The sequence below is a fragment of the Python bivittatus genome, unplaced genomic scaffold, assembly GCF_059951505.1.
Source record: "Python bivittatus isolate LINGU-HERP-01145 unplaced genomic scaffold, Pbiv_v1 ctg000310_np1212, whole genome shotgun sequence".
Classification (NCBI taxonomy): Eukaryota; Metazoa; Chordata; class Lepidosauria; order Squamata; family Pythonidae; genus Python; species Python bivittatus.
The window spans coordinates 5,280,831-5,300,417 of NW_028277054.1; the positions used below are offsets into that span (position 1 = coordinate 5,280,831).

General features: G+C 40.9%; 1 protein-coding gene across 3 annotated transcripts; it reads right to left on the minus strand.

Annotated features, from left to right (window-relative positions):
* Positions 1 to 1,027: 1,027 nt before the first annotated feature.
* LOC107326590 (uncharacterized) lies at positions 1,028 to 19,587 on the minus strand. 3 transcript variants are annotated; one of them, XM_088139931.1, is made up of 11 exons: positions 19,360 to 19,587; positions 18,081 to 18,220; positions 16,175 to 16,213; positions 15,370 to 15,459; positions 12,073 to 12,219; positions 10,434 to 10,574; positions 9,749 to 9,883; positions 6,397 to 6,486; positions 3,608 to 3,751; positions 2,006 to 2,143; positions 1,028 to 1,466 (listed from the first exon to the last, which is right to left on the minus strand). In XM_088139931.1, exons 2-11 carry the CDS (start codon positions 18,124 to 18,126, stop codon positions 1,243 to 1,245), a joined length of 1,194 nt encoding a protein of 397 aa, XP_087996057.1. In that variant the 5' UTR covers positions 18,127 to 18,220; positions 19,360 to 19,587; the 3' UTR covers positions 1,028 to 1,242. The 3 variants fall into 3 exon arrangements, with proteins under 3 accessions (XP_087996057.1, XP_087996058.1, XP_087996056.1); XM_088139932.1 differs by having other exon boundaries at positions 12,073 to 12,216; positions 18,081 to 18,163; positions 19,360 to 19,583; XM_088139930.1 differs by having other exon boundaries at positions 18,081 to 18,163; positions 19,360 to 19,583.

The following is a 19,587-nucleotide window of genomic DNA, read 5'->3' on the forward strand; positions in this document are numbered from 1 at the left end:
GTAGCACAAGAAGATAAAGCAGGAGTCATCTACAACAGACAGTGTAAGGACTGCAACAAACACTGTGTAGGACAGACAGGCAGAAGGCTGGAACAGCACATACATGAACACCAACTAGCAGAAGACATGATGAAAACTCCTTAATCTCACAACACATGGACAGACTTAACCATAGTTTTAACTGGGAAACTGTCAGCATTTTAGACCAAGCTAAATCCAAAAATGCAAGAGAATTCTTGGAAGCCTGGTATTCCGGCAAGGCAGCAATCAGCAGACACATAGAGATAAACAGCATCTACACACCATTCAAAAGAGACAATAGAAAAGAAAACAAAAGACCAGAACTTCTCCTCACCAGCAATCATCACCCAGATAATCAGAGGTTACCACCAGGCACACAATCAAGCAGTGAACAATACCCTAATCAAGGAACTACTGGAGGAACAAAATAAAACCCCCACCAACACTGGCAGGACACACCACAGTATATAAACAGAGACCAAACCCCATCCCATTCTAGCACTGAAGATCTTACCTAGCCAGGTAATGAAACATTTGCAAGAAAACAACCAAGCTCAGGGAACCCCAGGGACTCTAAAGTGGAATTCAATCAGGCCAAATCCAGGTAAGTTTCTTTCCAGGACGGTGGGGTGAGAGAAGTCAACTATCACAACAAAGTAACTCATACTCATCCAATTGCTACTCATCCAATTGCTCAAGTGCTTTTAGGGACATAGGAATCTGCCCTATTTCAAGTAGAATTACTGGTCATTATATGCCATAATGTGGTTCATTTGGTTCTGGCTTAAAGACCACTTTAACTTTTAGTTTCTTAGAGAGGAAATGGACTGCCAGTGTTTCAGACAAAGGCCCATCTGTCACAATTTTTATTATGTTTTTAGTGGAAGATTCCAAAGATGAAAATGGGATATTCTATATGAAAAACATATATTCTACTTTTTGCTTACGGAGCCGCCTCTTTTTCTTTTCTTTTTTCACATTAACTGAATGCAAATACATTTGAATGTCAGAGTTTGGGAAAATCCTTTTAATGAATTGATTAGATATAATATATGAAAATAATCAAAACACATTAAAAAAATCAAATGGTATGGAGAGAAAAACATACTTCTCAAAGGTAACAGTGAAACATCTTTGGGGTTAAATTACAACAGGTCTCCAATATAGCCGCATCCTTAACTCTTTAGGACTCAGATGCTTTTTCAATACAGGAAACCAAGATCAATAAAAGAAGTTGGTCAGCTGGATTCCAATGAGACCAGACAGAAGGAGGGTAACCGTGGAGCTTTCTTGAACTGACCACGAACTATCTTTAGCTTTCTCCACACTGAAGCCAGAAATTTGAAACCAGGAGTTTTCACCTGTGGCAATAGTGTCACCGAGGACAATGTCCCTTTCTGTGACTGCAGTACAACCTCTACCATAGAAGGGTTTGCTTCCACTGGCTGGAAAAGATCAAAAAGAGGAAAAGTAGCTTCAAGTAATTGCTGCTAGCACAAAGGAAAAGGCAGAGACTCTTCGACTCTTAGTAACTCTGTGGACAAGTTGATGTATTTTTTAGAGAAACACAAGAGAAGGGGTTTCCCATCGCCTTCTGCCAAGAGCTGTTTCTGACTTTCCACTTAAGCTATCCAAAGGCTAGCCAGGTCCAAACTTGCTGAGCTTTTCAGGATCATGCATATGTTTGTGTGTGTGTACATACACATGCACGCACACACGTTTGGATCTAGTCCCAAACAGTGGACAATGGCAGGACACATGATTAGCCCAATGCAATCACTAAGAGGTTCTTGTCATAGAAGGGACTGTCTGCAATTAAGTCCTCATATTACTAGGTGCTTGCGAAGAGCTACAGCCAAGACACAATTTGCAGTTGAGCTGCACAAATTCAGAAAATTAATTCTGTCTGCCAGCCAGGATTAAATATGTTATGTGAACCTAGCCAGACACTTCCTCACTCCAAATATTTTGATTTCAGTTTTACCGTCAACAAACGTCCCAGTAATGTTCACGCATTGGTCCTCTTTCTCAGGACATTTCATCAATGTGGCCTCGCAGTAGGTTTTGAATTCAAAACACCCGGGGCATTCCAAACTGCTGTTTTTCACATCTGTGTTAGATACTGTGGAGAAAGATAGGCATGAGAAATAGCTGAATCAGCAGTCTTGGAACTGAAAAGCTACATTCTTTCCAATAACAAGGAACATTTCCCTGGATATCAAAATGGCCCCTCCTCCTGGGTTTTAGGAAGTTTATTAAAAGAAAAAGGCCTTGGGGGCTGGAATGGTGTGACCTGCTCCCTCTAGCAGTAGGAGTTGTCTTTGGGTTCCGTGCATGAAATTTCCCCTGCTGTATGTTTCTACGTATTGCTATTTTTATACCTTGTGCTTCCTGCTGTTTATGTAATGCGTATTGTCTGTCTCACGAAGAGGGAAGTCCAAGAGTAAAGGATTAATTGGCAGTTCAATTCAAGAGAAAAAGCTTCTTCTGGAGGACTTTAGAAACTCAGGTCTATAAGTTCTCGTTATTGTTTTCCAAACGTTCCTAATGCCCAATTTAGCCTTGTTGGATGGAGCTTCCCTCTGAATTCTGAGGCTGACTTTGCTTTTGGGCTTCTGGCTTTGTGTGATGCTTCGTCTCCTTCTTAAGCCTTCTGTAAGAGTTTTTCTCTGACTGGTAACTCTATAGGGAATCACTGGGTTTTCCTACTCCTGACTTGGTTCATCATCCAAACAAACCCTAAACAAGGTCCAGGTTTCCAGCCAAATGTTGAAAGTACAGATCAGTACTAGAAATGTTCTGTCCAGCTTTATGCAACACACTTAACCAGGTCAGTGGTGGACGTGGTGTGCTGCTCATCTGGGTCTGAAGAAAGATGGGAATCCAAAACAGTGGGTGTGCGGGATGTATCTGCAAGTTGAACTTTCCTTTCTGGTCTATTGTGTTGTGTGAATGAAAAAACCCATTTGGTAAAGAAAAATGTGATGGTGTGGTAGTCTGGCTGAAAAAGCTCCTTGACAGAACTGACAGCCATGACTTCGTAACCAAAACTGCAGGACCAAGGCCCTGAAGTTTTCAATACGATACCTACAGATTGCCAAAATCCTGGCCCCACTTGAGCTTTTTAAATATGATTTTTAATTTTAACCCCTTAAATAGAGACCAAACCTTTCCCACCCCTACCTCAGGGGGTGTCTTTTATTTCCTCTTCATTAAGAAGGATGCCTCTGGGTCCTACTTCTTGAAAAATAAAAATACTGAATGACCACAGCCGGGGGCTTAGTTTGGAAGGCAAGAAAAAGCAAAGAGCAAGCCAGAATCCTGCGTAGTACGTGGCAGCTTGAAGGGTCAATAGGAATAATTGTGAATTTGCCTTCTGATAAAAGGGTGTTCAATGACTAGACGCATACACCACAGAAGCCGATCTCCAAATGGGCAAAGCACTGAGGCTGTTTTATGAACGCATCCCACAGATTCTCCATATTCCAAGTGTGCTCAACGCCACCCCAGTATTGGGCTTCCAGGCGTTAGCTGACCTGCTGAATTGTTATTACATGAGCTGCAATCCTTGCCTGACCCCACATACCTGCAGGAATACTATTGCAGTTGTCCGTGACACAGCATTTGCCATTCGCACGGATATATTTTTTGTCTCCAAATGTGAATTTTATGTCCCTGGCTTTGCATGATGAAAGGCATGTAAGGATGTCGTGTGGCGTCTTCGACCCATCTATTTTGAAGGAAGCAATATGTTAATTCCAGTAATACACCGTTGAAGCATCAAGATTAGCTGCTTTTGGAAAATAACCAAGGGGTAAAATCTCTCTGCACTTAAGAGGGAGAAAAAACAGGTTGCTTGATCTCCCATCTGTAGTTGGGGCCCTGGAGAGATGAGGAGACTTCCTCCCTCCACCCTAGTTTGTACAGCTGCTGCTTCACCCTCCCACTATGGCAAACTCTGTCTGCCTCCTCTGGTTGCACCTCTCCACTCTCCCTCCCTTCTTCCCCACTGCTAGCATCATGTTCCACTCCAAATGTGAAATCCTTTTTTTTGCAGGGAACGTGGGCTACATTTAACTTGGAGTTGGATGGATTTTGTATTATGGCTTATATGGCAATGCCACACAGGGAGTGTGGAGACCTGGAGGAGGACTAGTCCCACTAGTTAGCCCAGGTTTGCATCCTGATCAAACAAATCATATCCCGAAGGTTGAGGGCTAGCAATTATAGTACCAAAACACAAAAAGCATAATGAGAAAAATCTGCCCTCTTATAGGCCCATTAGTCTTCTGAGTGTGCTTAGCAAATTATATGCCAAGCACCTAAACTGTATGCTTCAAGATTGGAAGGAAATTGGCAATGAGGATTTGCATAGGGATGGTCAACAATAGATCATATTCTTGTTGACCATTTCATACCGAATTATGTTCAGAAAATGACATCCACTAAATACATGGATTCTTAAACTTCATATTTGCCTGTGTCTACAACTATTTTATGGGAGAAACTAAAACAACCTCTTTATTGAAGTACTGAAAGGTCCCTCTTTTTTTTTTTTTCCAGAACTGAATAAAAAGTAGGGTTGTTGTGATGTATGTATGTATGTATATCAACTCTGTTAGAAATCCTAAAGAACCCAGCCTTCCATGCTCCTCAAATTGAAGACCACACGATCCCAAAACTTTACATGGATGGTGCATAAAAGGGCACTAAGATCTCTACTTCAGCACATAATTAAATGGTTTGGTCTCAATTCTGAAAAATCTTGAGAGAGATCTTTATATCTCTACATGGATACTAAAAAAGCCAAACACCAAGTTGGATTATATAGGTTATAGAGGGGAACAGGATAGAACATAAATAGCTTGGGATTGCTTTCCGTTCCAAAGGAATTTGGATTGAAATGCAGAGCATGAGTTTGTCTTCCAGCTGGCCTCAAGATCATCAACCATCTTTAAGTGTACCTTTTTAAACTAAAGGTGGAGAACTAATACCTGCAACAGTACATTTTTGAAGGTAAAGCGCTGGCCCAAGTCCTTTACGGTGCACAAATGGGAATCTATGTCAAGGAGGACGCATTAGAGCCAGTACCAATGAATTTTTTGAGATCCACACCTGCTGCCCCCATGCCATGATTAGAATGCAAACAAGGACGTCTAAAATTGACATATGAATTTGAGTGTTGATAGTCAATTACTGGATGAAGATCCAGTTTTTCTCAACAGCTTTATTGCCCTCAGCTTTTACTGACAATTATTCTTCCAGCTGGAAAGTGGTGCTAGACTTTTTTAATGGTTCTCAGATATGAACAGGCCAAACTAACACCCAAAGATGAATTGATACCAAGCATCAAGATATGATCAGCAGGTTGTCACAGAAAAACAGGCCTTGGGTTGCAAAGGATATTTGGGAATCTGCAAATATTAACATAGTCTTACCTTCCCCAGGATTAGAAAAACATTTCCTAGGGCCAAATACAACATCCTTCCCTTTGCGCTTCTCCAGAGTAGATACTCTACCCCAACTCCATCCCAGATCCAGGATGACAGAAAGACTCTACCACATGTTATTCTATTGTAACTTCAATAGGGACAGTCAAAATAATTATATCTTACTCTAAATGTATCAATACCCAGGAAGAATGAATAAATATTATATGAACCTCCTTCTTGCAGTTAGGGAAACCTCTATCACCTGTACAGTAGCTAAATGTTGTGTTGCCACCATGAAAATAAAGTAACAGCTGATGCAAGGCTGAACAATATAGGTTTTTCTTTTAAAAAATGTTTGTATGTAACTTGCTGGTCATCGATCAAATGAAATAGAGAATGGTTGTGCTTCAGTGGCTGACAAGCAGGTGTGACTAAGTTGGGTCATGATGTGTCTGGTAGGGTTAAGATGTCACGGAAACAGGATCTCTCTCTGCCTGGAACAGTGTTGTAAGGACTGTGTGATATTTTGTAAGAAACACAGTGATGCTTGGCATATCTTTCTTGGTTTAGCCACAGAAACTGTAGCTTGTTCCAGCGGATTGAAAAGAAATGGTGGTTTACTGCTGTCAAGAGTGAAGCAGCTGCTGCAACTTTAATCAAGCTTGGGGTGAAATCGCTTTCCAAATAATGCAGTGGGCAGGTCATAAGATTACCTCTCCATTTGAGAATGCACTTTATTTCAGATAACAAAGGAACATATTTCAATTTCGGGGCCACTTTACGATAACTCCTGACTTTTGCAACTCCATGCATCCATAGCAGGCCTCATTTTTCTCTCAGATTCCTGAATCTTAAAGGCCTCTTACATTTTGTACACCACATTTGGCCAGCATGAGAAATTGAAAAGCTACTGGAACATGTTCCCAGAGGTATATACACTTACCAATGGTACTTTCTGCTTGTTGTGAATAGCATTCGGCATTGGTACAAAGCTGAGTTGCTGTCGAAGAGGTACGACAGGTTAAGGACTTTTCTGAAGAGAAGAAGAAACAATAAAAATTATTAGTCTTTTTTTTCTCTTCTTAAAAGAATTCTGTCCGTATAATTCCTCTAAGCTGGTATATATTCTTCCTTGCAAATAACCATGGAAGAAATGCTGCACCCAGCAGAGACTGCAGCTATGTAACACCTGTAGGAGATCATGGCATGCTATGTATTCATGCTGTGGCTTCTGTTGTTGTAGTTTTTGGAGTTTGATAGCTTTCAGGCAAATATTATATTCTGAACAAGGAGGGACTGAAACTGAGAAGGATTCACGTGCACAAGGACAGGCATTCAGCAAAAGGCTTAGAAGTGCTCAAGAAGAAGTGCTTTTCCTCTCTGGGTGAATGAAGCAGAGAAGCATCAGGCAACCCTAACTTAGAGAGAATCAGCAAGAGAACAAGATATCTGCTTGCCAGGGCTGACTCATTCAGCCACTCTCTGGGATAAGTGTTTAATACCTGGTGCCAATGGCATACAAACATGGATGCCCTGGTCAAACAGGGAACATTGCCTTTGATGGTCTTCTGTTGGAAAGTGGGCTGGGAGGCTATTTCCTGCAATTTTTAATATTCTAAAGAAGGGTTTTGAAAAAAAAAATCACCACAGATAAAGTCAGGGAAGGCTCACCCACTCCTTTCCATATGATTCGCCCCCCCCAAAATTAAACAATACCAAGCCATGAATTTGCAAGGGTAGCTTACTTCTGGGAGAGTGAGGAGGGCAAGAGTTGGCCCTTGAACTGTGCCTCATTGCCGAAAGTAGAAAGAAACAGATCCCCCTCTGTTAACTCTCTTGGCCTTAGGTGTAGGGCAGAGCTGACCACGGAATGGGTTGGGGGTAAAAAGACACTTTTGTAGTAGCGCCCTTATTGTTTTGACACAAGTCTACCTCTGCCCAGATCTGCATGTTTTGCAACGAGGGTCACTAAGAACAAGCATTGTGTCATAAGGGCTCCTCAACTGTCCATGAAGGTCAATAGAGGAAACTCCTATTGGAGCAGCGATGCCTCCTCATCATCTCATATTCCCTATGATCATCAACGATATAGCTAGATGATGATAGATGATTGATAGATGATAGATGATAGATGATAGATGATAGATGATAGATGATAGATGATAGATGATAGATGATAGATGATAGATGATAGATGATAGATGATAGATGATAGATGATAGATGATAGATGATAGATGATAGATGATAGATGATAGATAGATAGATAGGCATGCCATGGTGCTGTAGGACTACTGATACTGGTCCAGAGGAAGGAAGGAAGGAAGGAAGGAAGGAAGGAAGGAAGGAAGGAAGGAAGGAAGGAAGGAAGGAAGGAAGGGCTGTTCTGTGCAAGCAAGTGTCTAATCTCTCTTGCCCAAGCCAAAATGGACATAGTAGGTAATGTCCAGTGTCCAGATGAGAGGAAACATGCCCACAAAGACTTAAGCAGCCAATAGGAGCTCCCTAAAAGCCTTTCATCACATCATTGGCAGCCTCATCACTGAGGGATTATAGAACCTTCAACAGTAGTATTTGTGTTGAGAAAAGAATGAAAATAACACTTCAACAGCAGAACAACTTAAGTCAGGTTCTGGTTTTAAGGAGACTGCATTCTTGGAGTACTACTTTAAAAATTGTTTAAGGTGTTGAAAAATTGTTGCATATCATTTGACCATTAAAAACCAGAATAGAAAGTTTATAAATAAAATACAATAGCTTTTCTACATGGCAAAAAGAAACTCATACTTTCATCCCATTGAACCCTTTCTTGTTTCCTGTTACTTCCAGCAGTACAAGGTTATGATCCATGTTCAGGTGGGCCACAGTATTTCCCCACAATGCCTTACTTGGAATGATGCTACACCACAAAGCTGTTGTTTAGGAAAAGAAATGAAGCTGGGAATACTAAGTTGTCCCTATGAAGTCCCAGAAGGAAGGTAAGATATAAATCTAACCAACGATGTAGATTTCCAGAAGCATTGTGAATAAAAAGGGAGTGCTCCCACTGGATCAAAGTGCTCTATCTTTCATGAACTTGGCCCTCTCTCATTTCTTCCTACACACAAGAAGTACATTACTTAGAAGCTCCAGATTGCCATCTCTGGTCTATAGTCTGGAAAGCTGACACAACCTTCCATTTTTCTTCTTAGCAGTTGAACCTAAAGCCCAAGAGTCAAAGGGAGCAGAGATAAAGGAAAGGATGATCTGGGATGGGCCACTCTAGGAAATCACTTTTGTATCATAACATGGTAATGAAGAAGAAGAAACCATAAGCAAAGCCTGGTTCAGTTGGAGGCTGTATCCGGAATGAATAGAGCAAGAAAGTAAACATAACTCCCTGATGAGCAAATAGATATTTTGCCTTATCATGTTGAACAGGGACATTTCCATTCTTCCCTGGGAAGGATCCAGTTCTTTTATTAGTTACTTGTCAAGCCAAAATTCAGCAGTTACAGAGCTCTGAGCATCAAATTCTGGGAGCTCAGAAGATGCCCTAAGAGGAGGAGGAAGTGTGGAAAGAAATAAAAAAGTCTGGAATTAAATTAGGCCAAATCCAAGCAAGTTTGTGTCCACGAGGGCGGGGTGAGAGAAGTCAACTATCACAACAAAGTAACTCAAACTCATCCAATTGCTACTCATCCAATTGCTCAAGTGGTTTTAGGGACATAGGAATCTGCCGTATTTCAAGTAGAATTGCTGGTCATTATATACCATAATGTGGTTCATTTGGTTCTGGCTTAAAGACCACTTTAACTTTTAGTTTCTTAGAGAGGAAATGGACTGCCAGTGTTTCAGACAAAGGCTGTCTGTCACAATTTTTATTATGGTTGTAATGGAAGGTTCCAAAGATGAAAATGGGATATTCTATATGAAAAACATATATTCTACTTTTTGCTTATAGATCCTCCTCTATTTTTTTTCACATTAACTGAATGCAAATACATTTGAATGTCAGAGTTTGGGAAAACCCTTTTAATGAATTAGGTATAATGATTGAAACTAATCAAAACACTTCAAAAAAATCAAATGGTGTGGACAGAAAAATATAATTTCTTAAAGGTAAAATCAAAACATCTTTGGGGTTAAAGTACACCTCAGCCCTCCAAATGAGCCACATCCTTAATTCTTTGGGACTCAGATGCTTTCTCAATACAGGATACCAAGATCAATAAAAGAAGTTGGTCAGCTGGATTCCAATAAGACCAGAAAGAAGGAGAGTAACCATGACGTTTCCTTGAAGTGATCATTAAGTACCTGCATCTTTCACCTTCTTGATGGCAGTAATTTGAATCGAGGACTGTCCACCTCTGGATATAGGGTAAAAGAGAGGAACAAGCATTGTTTTGGATGTAGCACAACCTCTACCATAGAAGGGTGTTAGTTTAGTACCTGGAAAAGATCAAAAAGAGGAAAAGTAGCTTCAAGTAATTGCTGCTAATACAACAGAAAAGGTAGACACTCTTCAACTCTTAGTAACTCTGTGGACAAATTGACGTATTTTTTAGAGCAACACAAGAGAAGGGGTTTCCCATCACCTTCTGCCAAGAGCTGTTTCTGGCTTTCCAGCTGAGCTCATCCAAAGGCTAGCCAGGTCCAACCTTGCTGAGCTTTTAAGGAACATGTACATGCTCATGTGTGTGTTTGTGTGTGTACAGACATATGCACACACACACGTTTGGATCTACTCCCAAATGGTGGAATATGGCAGGATATATGATTAGCCCAGTGCAATCACTAAGAGGTTCTTGTCATACAAGGGACTGTCTGCAATTAAGTCCTCATATTACTAGGTGCTTGCAAAGAACTACAGCCAAGACAAAATTTGCAGCTGAGCTGCACAAATTCAGAAAATTAATTTTGTCTGCCAGCCAGGACTAAATATGTTACGTGAACCTAGCCAGATACTTCCTCACCCCAAGTATTTTGGTTTCAGTTTTACCGTCAACAAAGATCCCAGTAATGTTCACGCATTGGTTCTCTGATTCAGGACATTTTATCAATGTGGGCTCGCAGAATATGGAATCCTCAGCAAAGCATCCAGGGCACACCAAATTGCTGGATGGCAGTTCTCCGCTAGGTACTGTGGAGAAAGACAGGCATGAGAAATAGCTGAATCAGCAGTCTTGTAATTAAAAAGCTACATTCTTTCCAACAACAAGGAACATTTCCCTGGATATCGAAATGGCCTCTCCTCCTGGGTTTTAGGAAGTCCATTCAAAGAAATAGGCCTTGGGGGCTGGAACGGTGTGATCTGCTCCCTCTAGCAGTAGGAGTTGTCTTTGGGTTTCGTGCATGAAATTTCCCCTGCTGTATGTTTCTACGTATTGCTATTTTTATACCTTGTGCTTCCTGCTGTTTATGTAATGCGTATTGTCTGTCTCACGAAGAGGGAAGTCCAAGAGTAATGGATTAATTGGCAGTTCAATTCAAGAGAAAAAGCTTCTTCTGGAGGACTTTAGAAACTCGGGTCTATAAGTTCTCGTTATTGTCTTCCAAACATTCCTAATGCCCAATTTAGCCTTGTTGGATGGAGCTTCCCTCTGAATTCTGAGGCTGACTTTGCTTTTGGGCTTCTGGCTTTGTGTGATGCTTCGTCTCCTTCTTAAGCCTTCTGTAAGAGTTTTTCTCTGACTGGTAACTCTATAGGGAATCACTGGGTTTTCCTACTCCTGACTTGGTTCATCATTCAAACAAACCCTAAACAAGGTCCAGGTTTCCAGCCAAATGTTGAAAGTACAGATCAGTATTAGAAATTTTCTGTCCAGCTTTTGGCATTACACTTAACCAGGTCAGTGGTGGAGACGGTATGATGTGTGATCTTGTTCATCTGGGTCTGAAGAAAGATGGGAATCCAAAACAGTGTGCGTGTGTGTATGTGGGGGTGGGTGGGGGTGGGGGTGTAACAGCAAATTGAACTTTCCTTTCTGGTCTATTGTGTTGTGTGAATGAAAAAACCCATTCAGTAAAAAAAAATGTGATGGTGTGGTAGTCTGGCTGAAAAAGCTCCTTGACAGAACTGACAGCCATGTTTTGGTAACCAAAGGTGTAAGACCAAGGCCCTGAAGTTTTCAATACGATACCCATGGATTGCCAGAATGCTGGCCCCACCTGAGTTTTTTAAATATGATCTTTAATTTTAACACCTTAAATAGTAACCAAACCTTTCCCACCCCTACCTCAGGGGGTGTCTTTTATTTCCTCTTCATTAAGAAGGATGCCTCTGGGTCCTACTTCTTGAAAAATAAAAATACTGAATGACCACAGCCGGGGGCTTAGTTTGGAAGCTAAGAAAAAGCAAACAGCAAGCCAGAATCCTGCGTAGTACGTGGCAGCTTGAAGGGTCAATAGGAATAATTGTGAATTTGCCTTCTGATAAAAGGGTGTTCAGTGACTAGACGCGTACACCACAGAAGCCGATCTCCAAATGGGCAAAGCACTGAGGCTGTTTATGAACGCATCCCACAGATTCTCCATATTCCAAGTGTGCTCAACGCCACCACAATATTGGGCTTCCAGGCCTTAGCTGACCTGCTGAATTGTTATTGCATGAGCTGCAATCCTTGCCTGACCCCACATACCTGTAGGAGGAGTATTGCACTGGTTCGTTGTACAGCATACGGTAGACGCTCTTAAATATTTTTTTTTGGTAAATGTGAGTTGTATTTCGAGTCCTTCGCATGAAAAACCACAGTCTTGTAAGTTGACTTTGTCTGTCGACACACCTACTTTAAAGAAAGCAATACATTAATTCCAGTAATGCACTGTCAAAGCATCAGGATTAGCTGCTTTTGGAAAATAACCAAAGGGCTAACATCTCCCTACACTTAAGAAGGAGAAAAAACAGGTTGCTTGATCTCCCATCTGTAGTTGGGGCCCTGGAGAGATGAGGAGACTTCCTCCCTCCACCCTGGCTTGTACAGCTGCTGCTTCACCTCCCACTATGGCAGCCTCTGTCTGCCTCCTTTGGTTGCATCTCCCCACTCTCCCTTCTTCCCCAATACTGGCATCAACATATTTTCACACTCTGTGGCCCTCTTTCCACAACGTACATCAGTTATTTCCCAGCTAGAGTCTCACAGCATGTTCCAGGGTTTTCCAACCTTTGTTGTAACAAAATAACAATAAGGGGGCAGGATAGATTGGGGATGGTATGAAGGTATGATAAGTCATTCATGGGGAAATGGCCTTTATCTGGGTAAAAAAGGTAATTGCGGGTGGGTGGGTGTCATGGCATGTTAATGATGCCATAAAGCTCTGCCAGTACTCAGGATGCTAGGCACTCTTTGAAGGGAATCAGCAGGAACATTGTACCTCCAAAATGCTGAATTTGACCCAGATGGATCAAATTGTAGGATGCCCTCCACAGAGTATATCATCTACTTGGTCCAGTGAACTCATTGCAATCACTCAATCTGGGAGACACATTTCCCTGCTTCTCCTCCCTGTAATCATGGGGGAGGAAAGCCACCTCACTGCTTTACAGGAGGAACACCCTCATGCCAAAATTTAACACCTGTAACTCCTCAAAAGCAGGTAACATGATATGCCCCCCAAAGCCAGCTCTCTCATCCTCATCTCATGGAACATTGCAGGCTGGCCAGTTAGTCCCAAAGACCGACTTTTTGTGTTAGGTTCTACTCCAAATGTGATCTTTTTTTGCAGGAAACGTGGGCTACATTTAACTTGGAGTTGGATGGATTTTGTATTATGGCTTATATGGCAATGCCACACAGGGAGTGTGGAGACCTGGAGGAGGACTAGTCCCATTAGTTAGCCCAGGTTTGCATCCTGATCAAACAGATCATATCCCGAAGGTTGGGGGCTAGCAATTATAGTACCAAAACACAAAAAGCATAATGAGAAAAATCTGCCCTCTTATAGGCCCATTAATCTTTTGAGTGTGCGTAGCAAATTATATGCCAAGCACCTAAACTGTATGCTTCAAGACTGGAAGGAAATTGGCGATGAGCAAGGAGGATTTGCATAGGGATGGTCAACAATAGATCATATTCTTGTATTGCACCATTTCATACCGAATTATGTTCAGAAAATGACATCCACTAAATACATGGATTCTTAAACTTCATATTTGCCTGTGTCTACAACTATTTTATGGGAGAAACTAAAACAACCTCGTTATTGAAGTACTGAAAGGTCCCTCTTTTTTTTTTTTCCAGAACTGAATAAAAAGTAGGGTTGTTGTGATGTATGTATGTATGTATATCAACTCTGTTAGAAATCCTAAAAAACCCAGCCTTCCATGCTCCTCAAATTGAAGACCACACGATCCCAAAACTTTACATGGATGGTGCATAAAAGGGCACTAAGATCTCTACTTCAGTACATAATTAAATGGTTTGGTCTCAATTCTGAAAAATCTTGAGAGAGATCTTTATATCTCTACATGGATACTAAAAAAGCCAAACACCAAGTTGGATTATATAGGTTATAGAGGGGAACAGGATAGAACATAGTTAAATAGCTTGGGATTGTTTTCTGTTCCAAAGGAATTTGGATTGAAATGCAGAGCATGAGTTTGTCTTCCAGCTGGCCTCAAGATCATCAACCATCTTTAAGTGTACCTTTTTAAACTAAAGGTGGAGAACTAATACCTGCAACAGTACATTTTTGAAGGTAAAGCGCTGGCCCAAGTCCTTAACAGTGCACAAATGGGAATCTATGTCAAGAAGGACGCATTAGAGCCAGTACCAATGAATTTTTTGAGATCCACACCTGCCGCCCCCATGCCATGATTAGATTGTAAACAAGGACGTCTAAAATTGAGGTATGAGCTTGGGTGTTGGTAGTCAATTGCTGGATGAAGACCTAGTTTTTCTCAACAGTTTATTGCCTTCAGGTTTTACTGACAATTACTCTTCCAACTGGAAAGTGGCAGTAGAACCATAACTAGCATCACTTGGGTTATCAGAGGCATTTGTAATGGCTCTGGGATACAAACAGATTAAACAAACACCCAAAGATGAACTGATACCGAGCATCAAGGTGAGGTCAACAGGTTGTCAAAGAACAACAAGCCTTGGGTTGCAAAGGATATTTGGGAATCTGCAAAATATTAACATAGTCTTACCTTCCCCAGGATTAGAAAAACATTTCCTTGGGCCAAACACAACATCCTTCCCCTTGTGCTTCTCCAGAGTAGATACTCTACTGCTATCCCATCCCACATCCAGGATGTTAGAAAGACTCTACCACATGCTATTCTATTGTAATTTCTATAGGGACAGTCAGAATAATTGTATCGTACTATTATTGTATCAGTTTCCAGGAAGAATGGATAAATATTACATGAACACCCTTCTTACAGTTAGCCAAATGTTGTTCAGTAGCCAAATGTTGTGTTGCCACCATAAAAATAAAACAACAGCTGATGCAAGGCTGAATAATGTGGGTTTTCCTTTTAAAAATATTTTATATAGCTTGTTTATTTTGTTAGAAACACAGTGATGCTTGGCACATATTTCTTGGTTTAGCCACATAAACTGTAGTTTTTTCCAGCAGATTGAAAAGAAATGGTGGTTTACTGCTGTTAAGAGTGAAGCAGTTGCTGCAACTTTAATCAAGCTTCAGGTGAAATCACTTTCAAAATAATGGAGTGGGCACGTCATAAGATTACCTCTCCATTTGAGAATGCACTTTATTTCAGATAACAAAGGAACATATTTCAATTTCGGGGCCACTTTCTCTTAACTTTACGACACCTCTGACTTTTTGCAACTCCATGCATCCATAGCAGGCCTCATTTTTCTCTCAGATCCCCCAATCTTAAAGTCCTCTTACATCTTGCATGCCATATTTGGCCATCTTGAGAAATCCAAAAGCTGCTACAACATGTTCCCAAAGGCATACGCACTTACCCACGGTACTTTCTAATGTCTGTGCAAAGCATTTGCCAGAGGCACAAGAGGTAGTTCCTGTGCCAGCTTTATGACAGGTTAAGGACGGTTCTGAAGAGAAGAAGAAGGAATAAAAATTATTAGTTTTTTTCTCTCCTTAAAAGAATTCTGTCCATATAATTCCTCTAAGCTGGTATATATTCTTCCTTGCAAATAACCATGGAAGAAATGCTGCACCCACCAGAGACTGCAGCTATGTAACACCTGTAGGAGATCATGGCATGCTATGTATTCATGCTGTGATTTCTGTTGTTGTAGTTTTTGGAGTTTGATAGCTTTCAGGCAAATATTATATTTTGAACAAGGAGGGACTGAAACTGAGAAGGATTCACGTGCATAAGGACAGGCATTCAGCAAAAGGCTTAGAAGCGCTCAAGAAGAAGTGCTTTTCCTCTCTGGGTGAATGAAGCAGGGAAGCATCAGGCAGTCCTAACTTAGAGAGAATCAGCAAGAGAACAAGATATCTGCTTGCCAGGGCTGACTCATTCAGCCACTCTCCGGGATAAATGTTTAACACCAGGTGCCAATGGCATACAAACATGGATGCCCTGGTCAAACAGGGAACATCGCCTTTGATGCTCCTCCAACTGTTGCAAAGTGGGCTGAGAGCCTGCTATTTCCTGCAGTTTTTAATATTCTAAAAAAAGGGTTTCGGAAAAAAACCCCCACCACAGAGTCAGGGAAGACTCACCTACCCCTTTCCATATGATTTACCCCCTACCAAAAATGACTGATTCCAAGTCATGAAGTTGCAAGAGTGGCTTACGTGGTGGTGGGTCTTGAGCTCTTGAGCGGTGTAGTATTGCTGAAAGTAAAAAGAAATGAATCACCCTCTGTTAACTCTCTTGGCCTTATTTGTAGGATACAGCTGACCATGGAATGGATTGGGGCTAAAAAAGCACTGTTGTAATTACCTTATTGTTTTGACACAAGTCTACCTTTGCCCAGATCTGCATGTTTTGCAACGAGGGTCACTAAGAACAAGCATTGTGTCATAAGGGCTCCTCAACTGTCCATGAAGGTCAACAGAGGAAACTCCCTACTTGGAGCAACAATGCCCTTGCGTCCTGGACACACTGAAACAACAGGGCATGTGCTTCTCCAGTGCTCATACTACAGAGGCATTCTCACGAGTCTCATCTTACCACTACTACGTAAATATCTAGGCACACAGGACAATTTTACACCACCCTGTTGCCTTTAGATACTAACCCTGCTACAACATACAACTTTGCCAGGTTCTGTTCAACAGCACTCAAAATTCATCAGATGATAATTTCTGGCTTTTGCTTGGAGCTCAACATTATAAACTAGAGTCAATAATTCACCATATAGTCTTTCACATACTGTTTTTTATGCTCCCCTGCACTTCCACCCCTCCTTTTTATATTCCTATTATTTAAGTGTTTATATCTTCTATGCCTCATACATCTTTCAGTTTTGTACTGTATATCTTTTATACCTTCTATGTCTCATTACAGTTTTCTACTTTATACAACATTTTATCTTGTTATATTTCTTTTTTAATGACTGTACCCACCCCCTTTATGTTGGTCTATGACTGTAATAATGATTTATTTGATTTGTTATCAGGGTTAACATGTTAAGTTGGACCGGGAAAACCCAAGTCCCAAGTTCCCATTCCACAATAGAGCTCAGGTATGTTTCCAAAGTTAGGGGCTTTATTTGCATAACATGCCAAACTTGGCTAGAGTTAATCTTAACTTTAGTTTTTTTTCCAGATAATTATAAGTGAACCCAGCATTAATCTGCAAGCAAAGAATATGGGTTTACTTGCTAAGTGTGTTGTACGAAGCCAACTATGGGCTGACTTTGGGTCAGTTACACTCTCTCAGCCCAACACAGAGGGTTGCTATTCTGGGGATTGCATTAGGGGAGATCTACTTTCATGTAAACCACGTTACTCTTGATCACTATGAATGTAATAATTAATGAACACTGACTGGGCATGAATAATCTGGTTACTAGGCAGGTGGTGGTTTTATTAATTGAACCCCCCAAAAGCATCGCTGAGCAAAGCATAAATCAAGAAGAGAACTAGTCCAGAAGAGAAGGTCTGTATGCACCTACAGGGATGTTACATGCCTAAAAATGGGAGACTTCTCTTGAAATTTCTAGAAGGAAGCAGATCGGAGGACTTTACTTCTCTAAGCCTACTTCTACATTTTATCTGCAAGTTAAGTGGGATGTATGTGATATGGAAGGCATAGGCAAGGGCTAATATGATCCTCAAATGCACTGAAACTTTCTCTCCCCACTCCCTTTTGTTTCTGTTAATCACCAGCTGAAGAAAGCTATACAGTGATTTCATTTAACTGAAATCTGATCTGCAAGAATGATGTTTCACATAAAGTTAGCCTAACACAGAAACTCAGAAGTACTAATTACAGTTATCTTCCAGGAAGCTTCAGCCCTCTCCATGTCCTACCAATTTTATTCAGTGAAAATGCCTACAATGTAATTTAAGGATATTGCTCCTGGATAGTCCACCCTCTTCTTGCAAATCTCATGGCTGTGAGGGGAATTTGATCACCCTTACTGCCAACACTAGAACGATGTTCAAGCTGATGGATGTCAAACATTGTTCTTGACCAGCTCTGCACAGGACCAAACCCTCTATTGCCTCATCTTGGTTATATTTTTGGACTTACCTGTAGCTGCCAGGAGAGCAAAAAGGTAGAGAGAAAGAAGCTTCATGATGGTGAAAAAAGTGGTGGTCTCTGGAGCCTTCAAGCTGAAATGATAAAGATGTTGTCTCCACAACTAAAAGTGAGCTGTTCAAATTTTAGATCTATAGGAATGAAGAAGTAGATGTGCATTTCTGCATGCGGTTTGTCAAAGTGAATGGGCTAAGCTATCGGATCGCCAACGAATTCCAAGCAATAGTTGCATAAATAGCATGCAAAGTCAATATCATCATCAAGAACAACAAAAAAGGAGGGGGGTGTTGAGGCAAAACCTGATTGAATTAAATGTAGCTAAAAATAAATTATAAATATAGAGACTTCGAGTCCATTTTTGACTCCTGGCAACTGCCTGGACTAGTCCCTGCAGTTTTCCTGGCAAGATTTTTCAGAAGAGGTTTGCTGTTGCTTCCTTCCTAGGGCTGAGGGAGAGGGACTGGCCCAAGATCACCCACTTCGCTTTGTGCCTAAGGCAGGACTTGAACTCATGTTTCTAGCCTGATGCTTTAGCCACTACACCAAATCGGCTCTCTATAAAAATAGATTGACCTAAATGTAATTTAAAAAAACAACAACTAAAGTTAAAAACGAATGCACCCTTGGACAACCTGAAAGAGCAGGTTAGGGACAATTTGTCATGGAGAAAATCTATCTATGCGGCTGCTAATCAGTCAAAAATAAATCAGCAAGATACATGGGGAGTAGTTATATTCACTGTATTTAAATCTTCCCCTTCCAACGTATTCAACATTATAATTCTTGAAACTTCATCCAAGATTTTCTACTTTCCTTTTTTTAGTAATAATAATTTTTATTAAGAATTCTTACAAGAATAAAAGATAAAGTAACATTAAAGAAGAGAAATTAAAAAAAAGAGGGGAAACGTGAAGTGAGAAGCTAAGAAAGTTATATAGATAGATACAGTACAAGGAAAGAAAAGAAAAAAGAAAAGAAAAGATGAAGACGTGACTCCCATCTTCCTTACAGCAGATACATACAAACAAATCATCTCGTCTCCCTGTTTAAGATTATATCATAATTCCTTTCTTCTCACATCCAACTCTTTTTAATCAACAAGATTTTCCGCTTTCTTATTGATTCTAACTGATCTTTTTAACTGAAGATTCCAGCGATCCATTCTGAGACCTTCCGCACCAGAGGCTACCCTTCCATGCTAAAGTAACCCCCTTCCATATCTTCCTTAAGAGCGGAGCAGCAGTTGCTGGAAAGTTGCTGGAGATTTTACCTTTGCTGCAGTAGATGTGTACGATGAATGTGGCTCCTTTCTTCTCCTGCTCGTTTGCTCTTCTGCTATGCAGTCCTGCAGCTTTATATAGGATCTCGCATCCTAAGCATACAAAGGTGGACTTTGCCTCTTCATCCGTCTTTCCCTTCCTTTCCCCATCACTGCAAGGTTTGTGGGATATGCGTTTGGATGTCTGCCAGTATACAGGTAGTCCTCAACTTACGACAA